The sequence below is a fragment of the Paramormyrops kingsleyae genome, chromosome 16, assembly GCF_048594095.1.
Source record: "Paramormyrops kingsleyae isolate MSU_618 chromosome 16, PKINGS_0.4, whole genome shotgun sequence".
In the NCBI taxonomy this organism is placed as follows: domain Eukaryota; kingdom Metazoa; phylum Chordata; class Actinopteri; order Osteoglossiformes; family Mormyridae; genus Paramormyrops; species Paramormyrops kingsleyae.
The window spans coordinates 11170635-11183004 of record NC_132812.1 but is presented as its reverse complement, the minus strand read 5'-3'; the positions used below and the strand labels follow the sequence as shown (position 1 = coordinate 11183004).

Below are 12370 nucleotides of genomic sequence, written 5' to 3'. Positions count from 1 at the left end.
GGACTCTGTACACGGCTTGGTTCCGTCACCTGTGCTGCTCTCGCTCTCCCTCTGCCTCCCCCGATTCTGTGGCTTCCACTTCGCAAGATGAATAATGACAGTGTGACAAACGGACAGGAAGAAGAACAAAAACAGAGACGTGGTGCCCTTCCCTGGCTGGCTTGGCAGCGCTGATCTGTGTTTCGGTCCAGTATACGAAGGCTAGTTATGCTGTGAGACTTTATCAACCACACAAGCACATAGTGTATAAGAACCAGGCTGCATATGACTATTGTTTTGCCTTAACTATGTATGTATCTGCTGCAGGTTTGACAGCCACTGAGAAATGGACACAGATCGCCTGATTCTGATTGTCCTGAGCCCAATGCCCTGTGCCCTGCTCCTTAACCTCCTTAAGCCCCTGGGTGTCTTTTTGGGACTATAGAGGATTAGATCCAACCCTGAAGCTGTATAAAGATTTACGCTTCTACACAGATGTTCACTGACTGTTGTCATTAAATTATTTATTGATTTATTATATTTATATTTTGACAGGTAACTTTTACTTTATTATGTAATAAAGGTATAGATTGTTCTGATAAGTAAACTGAAACTTCCCTCAAAAGTTAAGCAGGTATTTTAGAAACATTATTCTCTCATACAGCGTTGCAAAGTTCAGCAGCAGGAGCCATCAGATCCAGGCTTTTGGTTGGTCAGGTTGTGGTAGATTTCATACTGATTTTTATATTAATTATCTTTGATTGAGTTCATCATAATAATGACAGACTCTTCAGTGGAGTTCAGGAAAAGGAGGGAGATTCATGTCATGCAGCCACAGTTCTGGAGCAACCTTATTCTCAGGATATTCAGGACCTGCAATTGAAGTTCTGTCTTGTGTCACGGGCAGCTCTGGGTGCGAGGCAGCAGGAGGCCAGCCCACTACAGAGCAAACGCACTCACACACACAACTGAACTATGGACGAGTTACAGATGTCAATTCACCCAGCTGCCTGTTTCTGGGCTACAGAAAGAAGCCTGTACAGCATAGGGAGAGCACACAAGCTCTGAGCACGGCATTCAAACCCCCAGCCGTAGAGGTATAAGGTAACAGCGCTACCCAGTGAGCCACGGTACCACCAGCCCTCATACAGCACGCCGATTTTCCACATGAGTCTGTTCATAAAACAAGTGTTAAGATAGATTAGTTACACTTATGCTGTTATAGTGTAATTAGTGGACTTCATTACTAAGATCTGACTGAACTACACTGAAACATTACTTAGAAAAGACAAAGAGCCATATTAAGTACTTTGCATGACCATAACAAGACTCTTATTTGTAAACAAGGAAATGATTCCCATATCGCAGTGCATACTGAAGATGGTAATAATTCCCATATGATGGAGTGGCTTCAGAGAGACCCTGTGGCTAAACTGCAGAAATTCACAGGCTTGTGTAGGATAAACATGGCGGCATATGCAAGATACTGTGGAGCACAGGTGCAGCTAGAGTCAGCTGGGGGGTCTGAAGTCATACAGTAACTATATCCTGTTAGTATTAACAGTAGCACCCAATAGCAAAACCATGCAGCATTGTGCTAAGCTAAAGGAGAGTAGTTAAGGGTATCACAACACTGTTACTCCACTCATTTGTCTTCCATTATGCATTTATTAGTACTTACTGGGTTTTTAAATACCGGCGGGAAAGGAAGGATCTAGTTTTGATTACAAACAAAGCTAACGATTGCGGTTGCGTGCGATGAGTGTTATATTGTAGTTGACAGGCCTGGCAATAATTAATTCATAAATATTCCAGCAACCCGCCAGCTTGCTCCTGTCTACGCATCAGTTTACGGCAGAGCAGCATGTGCCGGACTCTGGCACGGGGCAATCTGAGCCAGCGTGGCCTATTGATCTATTGCAGTCCTGCGGCACCTGAGATCAGACCCTGAGGTCAAGAAACCCAAAGCCTTGCTAAAGTGCCTGGAGAACCACCTCCTGGTGGCATCAGCAGCGGTTAGATGATTCTTTCTTTCTTTTTCCCCATTATTATGCGATTCTAAGAGACAATGACATGGTAAGGCAAGATGGTCATCGAATATTAACTTTAACAGAAGTTGGGTAAGTGATCCTCGCTGGTACAGATTAACCTTTTATCGGAGGGGTACAAGAATCTGTTAGAAAGAGACCATATTGAGTAACAGAAGTGGTTTAATTTTACAGGGTTCTTCGGTCTAGTCTAGCGCTGGTAAACACGCATGGGATAACTGGGATAACACGGACGTGTGTTTCTCCTGTTTGCTCCTGTCGATTTTTAGGAGAGCCCTCAGACACAGGAGCGGAGGAAGGCTCGCAGACGCACACATCTGTGTTGCGACAAGCATTTACATGAATGTCACAGCAAGCCAGCTCATAAAGGTCAAACACACACCCACTAAAACGCTGTAATCCCGCTTTTCATTTACCTCGCTTGCCTCTGGTGAACCGCCGCTGATGAACAAGCTGTATGACTCCAGAGAGGGAGACGGCTTGGCTCGACCCACAGCCGGCGAGGATTTCTGGGCCGTGTACTGCAAGAAGCGGGTGGACGTGACCCCGACCTGACCTGCAGTTGAAGATGTGGCTACCTCTCCGTGGTACTGGCCGGGCACCGTGTCATAATCCACGCTGGAAAGCCCAGGCGTGCTGGAGTGAGAGGCCAGGAACGGTGCCACATGCCTGTTGTGATAATATGGGTCAGCTGACCTTAGTTCCATCTGGCTGTGGAGAGAACCTGGGTCACTGTAGCTGTAAGCTGGCCAGGAACCCTGATCTGCAGTCTGCTGCCCGGAAACATTGCAGATCCCATCCATGGATGCTCCCCCGTTGTCAAAACTCTGTTTGCACTGGAACTGAGAGTGGAGCTGGGTAGGGATTTGGCTCTGAGGCCACTGGAGCGACTGGTGTTTGTGCGACTGGCTTGAGGGTGTTTGCGGGGCCTCAGTGTGGATCATTTTCCCCCGCGGATGGTCATTCCCTCCCATTTGGACCTGCTGGGTGGCCCAGCTGCCATCAATGAGCAATTGCTCCCAGCACAGAGGCTTCTTCTCCGCAGGAAAAGGCTTGGTGATAATGTGCTGGGCGGGTAAGGCTGATACCAGCGGCCCAAACTGTATGTCCCGCGCATCCACATTGCGCAGGACCGGCTGAGTGTTTAGGTGCTGCTGCATCTGCTGCGAAAGCTGAAGAATCGGTGCCTGCTCCTGTGGTCTGCTGGACGGATATCCCACGTTCTGGTGAGAAGGGGTGGGACCACCTGCTGGAGTGTGCCCAAGGATGGGTATTCCCTGGGAGACGGCTACCTGGTCCTGCTTACTGGGACCTCCCTCTCCAGTCTTGCCCTCCAGGGAGTCATGAACGTAAGAGAGGATCTCATCATTGGTCAGCAGGTCATTGAGAGGTGGGATATACTCTGGTTCCATGTCCACACGGATCATTCGCTCATCTAATAGCAGGAGCTCAAGCTCCTCAGCATTCAGGCCCAGGTTCTCCAAAGCGCTGAACAGCTCAGCGTTGGAGCAGTTGTCAGTGCCCTCCAGAGTCAGGGAGTCCAGCGTGGACAGGAGCGGGTCGACGTTTGATGGTTCAAGCCCAGGCCTCGTGGTGCCATTAGGTGACGCCCTCCAGGTGCCACTGGCTCCAGCATCAGAAGGTCCCGCGGCCCCGAAACCCAGCTCATTGCAAAGGCTGCTGTGGAAGGTCAGCTTGGGCTGCGAGGCAGGCTGGCACACGTAGACAGACTCGTCCTGCCTCATCATGGCCCCCAGGAGGGAGCTGGGATCCAGGATCTCTTGGGGACTCCCATCCAGTCGGCCCTTCTTAGCCTTGCCGCTCCGGCTCCTGCCCGGGAAGGCGTGGGTGAATCCCGGGATAGGGCAGCTGCTCTCGTACAGCAAGGCCTCGCCCGTGGCGAAGGTGAAGGGCAGATGCATGGAGCGCTTCCGCAGGTGCTCCCCGCCTTCCTCCTCCCTAGGGCAGCGGCACATGACACTGGTTAGCGTGTGCCAGTGCACATGCATGAATGTGCAGGGTGCGTATGGCTATGGGCAGAAGGAACGACTTGGGTAGCAGCAACTCCTCTCGTATTAAAATGATCCAATAAAGTATAGCTTATACTTCACGAAAACATCAGCATAAGAAGAATATATCTGAGTATTACTGTAAGTATTAGTATAATTTAGCAGTATAAGAGGTATATTTATGTATTTTAGGGCCTCAGATATTATATGTTGTTGAAATAATACATAGTAATATATTAACAGCACATTTTGTGCAAATATAATAGCTAGTTGTCAATCAGAGAAAAGCAAGCAGGATTTGTTAAAGAACACTGACATGACTCAAAGTTAGGTGTAGCTAAGTTCTTTTATCAAAACCCATGGTGTTGGGATTATTATAATTTGTTTTAACCCATTTCTGAGGATTTGCTTCAATGACTTCCACCGAGTTGAACCAATGTGTGACTGACGCAGAGTAATCTGAATTACTGCCTTTCTGAGCCACTTTATGCTCTGGTACTGATAGGCACACTTACACGAGAGGCCTCTGGGTGGCGATGATGTAGTCAGGTTTGCCATTCTTGTAAACCAGCCTTGCGTTGGCCTGAACCCACTTCCAGCGGTTGTCCTTGGTGAGCAGTCGGAACACGGTCAGCCCGCTCTCGCCCGTCTTGATCACTGTGAGCGATTTAAGCAAATTACTCCCTGGCAGCTCTACAAAGGGAACATAGCTATTGCGTACATTCGCCCACACACTCGACTCGCTAACGTTCCCCCCGACCGCCGTCTTCAAAAGGCCAACTGTGTCTTTGGTTGGGCCCCTTGGCTCAAAAGAGCACGAGCCAGCTGCCCAGATTATCCGGAATGGGCTCATTATTCGGGGTCGGTGCAGGTGTGAGGCACCAGGACCCCGTCATTTCCACAGGTGACGCTGCCAGTAATGGACTTTGCAGGTGGGTGATGGACACAGCCGAGCCTGCAGGGGGCGCCTCGCGCTAACCAAGAGACCCCGGGGCAGACGTTGAAAGTGGGAGTAATTGCCATGAGCCCCCGGCCGTGCCTCCGCTGCTCCTGGGAAAGAGCTGGGTTTCGTGCTGGAGTTGAGTTCAGCAGCTTACATGCAAACAGGCAGCTCTACTGCTGAAGAGCCTCACGCTACATCAGAGACAAACAGGTACTTTCCCGGTGAAAGACAAGCCCTCCGTCTGTGGGACAGACAGACCCTCAGGCTTAGTGTATAGATCTTATGCCCCCTTAAATATGGAGGTAGACGCAGACGTCCAGCGTCTCCAGCAGCCTCGAAGACTATAAGTGGGGCTTTCTGACTCACTGCAGTCATTTTGCTTGTCACTGAGGACTGTACTTTCCTCGAAATGGCGAGTGGAAGCCCCAGACCACCCATGACATACTTCTGTTCACTGCCCAGCGTGGGTATCGGGGCCCCGTTTTGCCAAAGGGACTAGAAGCCCTAGCACTGCCCCACTGCCTTTCAGATAAGTCATTTAGTGAGTTTATAACCCTTCATGAGGTTCTTACTGTATCATTCTCATCACCTTGACAAGAAACATGGAAGTTCGATCCAGTGGAATTGAGAAAATAACATAAAATCTCCTTGTCTTTCGCAAGCAGCCATATCTTCCCATATTTATGTTCTTCTCTTCATTCAGGTCACCCAGTATCTTCCTATTCTAAATTCTTGTTCCCTAATTCGCTGTCATCTGCTTCAAGCCATTAGCCCTTTTAGGGTCATTATTACACTACACCGATTGGCTGACCCACTTCCCGTGCCGTGCTTCTTGCTGACACAGGACTCTGCTGTTGGACTATGGGAGATTCATGTAGCTGTCTGACTGCCTATCGATGCCAACATTCCCAGAGTAACTGTAACTAGTGGTTCACTCAGCAAGCAGGAAGCCACTTCGTTTCGGTTTGCGTTCCTGGACACACTGCCATCGGCCCCTTTGTGGAGTGGCTGACTCGCACCAATGCACAGAGCAGTTAAACGCGAAGACTTCTGGGGTATGAGCAGGCCTGGACTGGCCATCTGGCAGACCAGGCATTTTCCCAGTGGGCTGGTAAAATTAATCATGGGACCCCCCCAGTGCTAGGAAAAATTTACCGTAAGGGCTGAAATTTAATCCCAGTCCCGCCCTAGTTTTACCTCCTAATTGAGACATTGCTGTCCCCATCTCTTTAAAGGATTCTGCAGATGGCAACACAGAACATAGAAGCATCAATCTGTTTAGCCTCAATTATTTAACGGCTCTAACTGCCATCTGATAGGTTAATTATCACTCATGGTCACTCTGTCTTGAAGGCCTTGTAACAGAAGAACATCTCACTCCGGACGTGGTTCTCAGCGCAGTGCAGCATGTCAGCCGCATGGATGAACTGATATCCTGAACCTCGAACCCGGAGCTCTGCCTCAGTGTAGCCCAGGACAACCTTGCCCCTGTGACACAGAATGGAGGCCATTATATATATAAAATATAAAAGCAGAAATATAAATAATAATAATAGAAACCCACAAATAATACTAAGACAAGGAAAATGAACAATAGTCATATAATTATTGTTGTAACAAAAATGGTCACATAATTATATATCAATAAAAGCAGCTGTGATGATTTTGATTACTTGGCATCACAGGCCATGGGGGTGAAGTCCAGCTTGTGCTTGGTTCTGAAGATCATGTTCTTGGTCCTGATCTCCAGAATGGAGAGTGGCTGCAGGGGCGTTGCTATGGCGAACAGGGCCAGCTGAGGGGACACTTGGTATCCGCCTTCTGATGCCTGGTTCTGCCCATGGAGGAACTTCAGCCTGCCCTGCAGGTTCAGGGCCTGGGGATGGAGAGCAAGATGCCAGCCATGCTTCCTGTTAGCGGAAGGTGTAGAGAAGGGTTCCCCATTTCCGGTGCTGAAGGGCAAGAATCCAGAACAGTTTGCAGATTTCCTTGCTCAAAAACATCTACTAAATCTGGTAAGTAGCTGAATAAAATGTGTTTGAGCATGGAAATATACAAACTGTGCTGGATTCTGGCCTCCAGGACTGGAACAAAACAAATACCAGAAGAAGAAAAAAACGTGTCAATCAATCAACTGATTAATTAAGAACTTAGAACCTAGACTTTTATGATCATGTGACACCCTACTTTACTTGACACAGACAGTTCATCATTTAGAGTATAAAATCCTGACAGACCATGTTCTAGATGCAAATTTTCCACAATATATTTATCAGATAACAGGGGAGTGTTCCACAAAACAAGATTTCTCAGTTAGCTGGATAATTTAAGCCAGAATTCATGATCATCCAGTGAGGTAGGAGGTAGGTAAGAAAAATTCCAGTTGAACAGTCTTGACTTCTGGCTTAAATTATCCAGCTAACCACAAAATCTTGTTTTGTGGAACACCCCCCTGATCGACCAGGCCGTGAGATTTACTGGTGACTGTTATGATGGCAGCCCTGGTGCAGCCAGGTCAAAAAACTCGTTCCTCTGTCAGAGAGTGAAAAAGCAGGTTCATGCCCTGGTACCTTCAAGCTATAGCAGGGAAACACAGGCTCAACTCCGGCGCACAACGACGGGTCTGTTCTGCAGCAAACGCAGCATTAATATGCACCCCTCAGTGTGTAGCAGGTGCTGGGTGTTGAGCACTGCTTAGGCAGAGGTTCTCAAATGCAGGCCTTTTGATCTTCTAAGTCCTGACGCTAAAGTGGGCCAGCTCTGCTTCAGCCGTAATTAAGCCTGAGACTGTGAAGTCTAAAATAGGCGAGCACAGATCCAGCGATTCCATTACAACACAACTGCAGTTTCCATATGGGCTGCGTCCCAATATAACACTAATTTTAGGAATCTTTCAGTCAAGCTGTTACTGTAAATCACCTGTTTTTATATGACCTGCCTGCCACTGAAAATCTTGAAAGCTTTCCGTAAGCATGCAATTCATGTGCGATTTGTGTGACATGTCTGTCTCGTGTAGCTGCTTTCCACAGACAGGCACCCCCCAACACACACACACACGCACACACAAACACAAACAAATACGGGCACATGAATGACAAACCCAGAGAGTACGGAGCATCCGATTCAGGCTCTGAGACCCAGCTTGATGATGCTGCTTGGTAGCTATGTACTATGCTAACGGTGTTTGTGTCTTATTTCGGGGAAATGTACTGAGAGCAGTTACCTGCCTCCCTTTTGTGTTCATGATGCTTTTAACAGTCGTCCTGAAAGCGGATACCACAAATCCTCCAGTACGAGTTTCCCCGCCTCGCTGCCCCTCTGGGAGTGCCAGGCCCTCTAATTGTGAGCGTTAGCTTTTTTGACAGGCATGGCGGACTGAGCCAGGAATGCGGTCAAGAATCGTCTCTGCGAGGCAGCGCGTATCCGGTTTCCCCCGGCGTCCGAATCTGGGCTGAGCTAGGAGCGGGAACCCGAGGAGCAGGAAAACAAAAAACCAAAACCAAGATGAAACGGAGAGCCCGTGGTTTCTGATGAATCTGAAATGTGCTCGCGAGCGGCCACAGAAAGGAGCCCGGCCAGAATGGGCACCAACACAAGGGCGCAGGGGAAAAACAGAAGGGTGGAGACTTGTCAGCGTATGAGGGATGAAACGTTAAAGCGCTGCGATGCACCATCTTGCTCTCATTCAGCATAACTTATGGAAGACATGCGCCATAAGGAGAGCCGGTCCAAGGAATACTTTAGCAATTCGGTAATTGTCATTCACAATTTTCGAATCCCCTTCATCCAAAACATGCCCGACAACAAAGGATTTATTTTATTTTGCTGACGGGGGCTTGATGCCGTGCCTTAAACCGGCGCCCTCAAACTGATTCGATTAACGTAATGACCCTGCGTTTACGACCGCTGTGTGATGTCGAGGGCCTCTCTGACGTCACGCCCAGGAGCACACCCGACCTCAGGCCCTTTAAGTAGAGTTTCAGCAGCATGGAAAATGTTACAGAACTACTGTGTGCATCAATACCAGATACACTATTCAATATGAGGAGATGGGAATGGTCAGCGGCGTCCGCCTTCTCGCGTGGGTCCGAGCGTCTTGGACCCATGACCTACTCCCTTTACTCCTTCCTCTTAAGGGGTTTTGATGCTGTGGTGGACATAATAAGAATGGAATGGGAAGAGTAATGGAAAAACTAAGCTGAAGCTCCTCAGATGGCAGTCTTTCCTCAGGCTTTCCTCAGGCTTTCCTCAAGTTTTCCTCAGGCTTTCCTCAGGCTTTCCCTTAGCAACAAGCGGTGTCCTAACAAGGCTACCCTGTTTAGCCTATAAATCACACAGCCACCCCCATCCTCGCTACACCCTTCCTACATGCATCTTGGATGAAAGGGAATCTCACAGCGCCCCCTGTTGGAAGGGCATCGGCTGGTATTTATTTTTGCCTATCATCCCCCCACGTTCTCCATAAAGTGTGCCCGGTTAATGCCCTCCTCCGTGCTGCCAACCACACAGAAACACTTCACTGCATGCGCGGCTCACTGAAAAGCTCATTAATGGTTTAGATATTTATAAGAAAGATTTTCAGAAAATTTGAAAATTCCATTTTGTCTACTAAATGTTGCTGTAAATAACAGCAAAAAGGCAAAAGAAGGCCAAACTTTGACCGTTCCTGGCGCCTTTTAAAGTGGTGCGATTAAATGTTTATGAGTTTTATAAGCTTACTTCAGTCATTTTCTTATTAGGGCCAAAGCAAGTGTTGACTTGGCTAATCTATAAATACGGCACTAAGCTGGTCCTTCTGTGTCACATGGCACTCCGCACAAGCCAAACTATGCCCCACCACGCCTGCTGACAGCCTTTGATGTCAATCCGTTAAAAAAACAGCAACTCAGATGGCCTAAAGGCGAAAGAAGCCGCTGAGCTTGTCGGGGCGGGCTTCCTGCAGCGGCTTCTTTCGCTTTGGCGGTTCTGCACCACGGGTCTCGCGATGATCAATACATCTGAGGAAGGTGTGGGTCTGGCTATGGAAATGAGAGCAGCTCTGGGCGCGCTGCCATCGCCTCCGGTCAGCTCGTGCGATGGTTGCCATGGGAACACAGGGGACAGCTCTGTCCTGCTGTCCTGAGGAGGTTCTCACACTCCTGTGCCAGGATTACCCGTCCTTTCCCCATGACCCCGCTGCCCCATTAATGCGGATTACCTGTGTCTGATCTCTCGAGGGTCTGCTGGGGCACCACATCTCATTAGCGGCAATTAGGGGGTGGGGTCACCTGTGTGGAGGGGGTGGGCAGTGGCAGGCTAAGGTTTACCTCCACTCAAACCACACATTTGCATGGGCCCCTGAGGTTTGGGGCCCCCCAGCTGGGCAAAAACAGTCACTATACTAAATAATAAGTAAATGCATTCCTTATTAAGGAGGTGCTGAAGCAACATGTTCTGCTAATCAGCTAACTAGCTACGATCGTCTGAATCTACACACTGGCTATTTATTTCGTTTTTTAAACATCTGGGAGGGGGCGGTCTTTTTGAGTGGGGCCCCAGAAACAACAAACCTGCCCCTTATCAGAGGGCTCTTTTCCAATCACAAATGTCCTGTGTATTGTGGTGGCGCTCACGCAAACCAGACCGCGGCGCTCACGCGAACCGGACCGCGGCGCTCACGCGAACCGGACCGCGGCGCTCACACAAACTGGAGCACGGCGCTCACGCAAACCTGTGGCAAAACATACAAGGCTACATCTTAAAACGACCCAAAAGTTAACAGAGCTAATTTGAGAAAAAAATCCACACAACATATAGAGATATTACACCAAAATACTACACAAAATGTGATATGAAATCTGAGATTAACTAAGGAGACACAGCTGCGGTTAATTGTAAATTTCTATAAAAGTAGTAAACCATCACTGTTTATCCCTATTGCCATAATTTTGCTCATTATTTGGTTAGATTAGGAGTATTCCACATACAAATATGGAGTAGGTAATGTTCATTGTTGAGGTTTTGGCTGGTTAGTGTTAATAACTAAGAGCGTTCTCTCCAACATGGCCTTAAATTACCCCAGTTCCGGGCCAGGGGTTGGAGAAGAATGAGGATATACGTACCAGGAAGCCAGAGGAGTTGTCGAGAAGACAGCGGAAGCGACACACGAAGCTTCTCTCCAGGAAGGAGGAGTTTTCCGGGGGCAGCTGATCCGGGGTGTAGGTGCAGATGGGGGAACTGGTGACTGGGTCTTCATCTGAGGAAGAGGATATAAAATGGCCTCCAGGGTGTCTTTTTTTCCTCAATCCCTTTCATTTCATTTTAGCACCGTCAGCACCCGCCCTGTAACATTTTATTCCTTTATCAGATGCCTTTATTCATTACACATTTCCATTGTACATTTCTGAGAAAGCTGGGTGAGACAGTTCCTGGGGCACTTGGGTTGAGGGCCTCGCTCAGGGGCCCAATGGTGACATCACTCTGCCAACCCTGGGATTCAAACCAGCAACCTTCTGATCACAGTCTCCTATCCCGCTGAGCTACATGTGGCTCTCTAGTCACCTGATCATGGAAACTGTACTGACCTTGGACAACGAACATGTCGCCAAATGGAATAAGAGGCTGCCGAGACCCTCCCCTGGTTAAGAGCTGGGCTCCCCCAAGTAAAGGTTCTGGGTCCGCTGGCTGCTCTGATGCCCTGCTGTGCCACCGTCTGGCCCCATTGTGTGTGAGCGCCATCATGTGTGACCATCATTGGCTGTGACAAGCATCGCGTGTGACCACCATCGCCTGTGACCGTCATCGCGTGTGACCACCATCGCCTGTGACCGTCAACGCGCATGAACACCATCGTGTGTGCATGCCATTGGCACCCCCTTCCTATTAATTAAAGCAGACATCTGTCCGCACGATTCCAACCCCAGCTGGGGAGCTTCTTGTAAAGGTCACACATTTCCATTTGTTTTCGTTGGGCGTCACGTTAGTGACTTGGCACAATGGTGTTGAGGCCAACAAAGTGTGCGGCAGATCCATGGCCACATTTGGATCGGAACACAATAGATCGATTCCCCCTGCTCAGCCTTTTTTTTGGATGCAGTAGACCTTGCCCTTGTGTTTCTGATGGAATTTGGCGCTCGGGGAAAAATAGTTGTGGACCCCTGCACTAGATCAACTGGATTCTCCTACAGAGAACACAGCTCAGTGTTACACCAGATCAGGGCCATGAAAAATCTCATTCCATCGTGACGGCAACTTGATCCTTATGAGAAACAATATTTACAAACACCATACTGTTATGTGATGTGAATTCTGTCAACTGGAAATGATCACTGGGGAGGATGAGGGTTAAGGCTTGAATGGGAAACGACAGTGTTCACCGCCACTCAAACCACACATTAGTGTGGACCCCCTGA

The 12370-nt window shown here is 48.7% G+C and overlaps 1 protein-coding gene across 1 annotated transcript in view; it reads right to left on the bottom strand.

Annotated features, from left to right (window-relative positions):
* ahr1b (aryl hydrocarbon receptor 1b) overlaps nt 1-12370 on the bottom strand; it is a 59274-nt gene that overhangs the window by 3469 nt on the left and 43435 nt on the right. The window contains exons 6-10 of the mRNA XM_023814780.2: nt 11081-11214; nt 6653-6855; nt 6358-6467; nt 4552-4693; nt 2444-3986 (exon numbers count right to left, since the gene is read on the bottom strand). Coding sequence (XP_023670548.1) covers nt 2444-3986; nt 4552-4693; nt 6358-6467; nt 6653-6855; nt 11081-11214 — 2132 coding nt within the window. The remainder of the gene's footprint in view (nt 1-2443; nt 3987-4551; nt 4694-6357; nt 6468-6652; nt 6856-11080; nt 11215-12370) is intronic.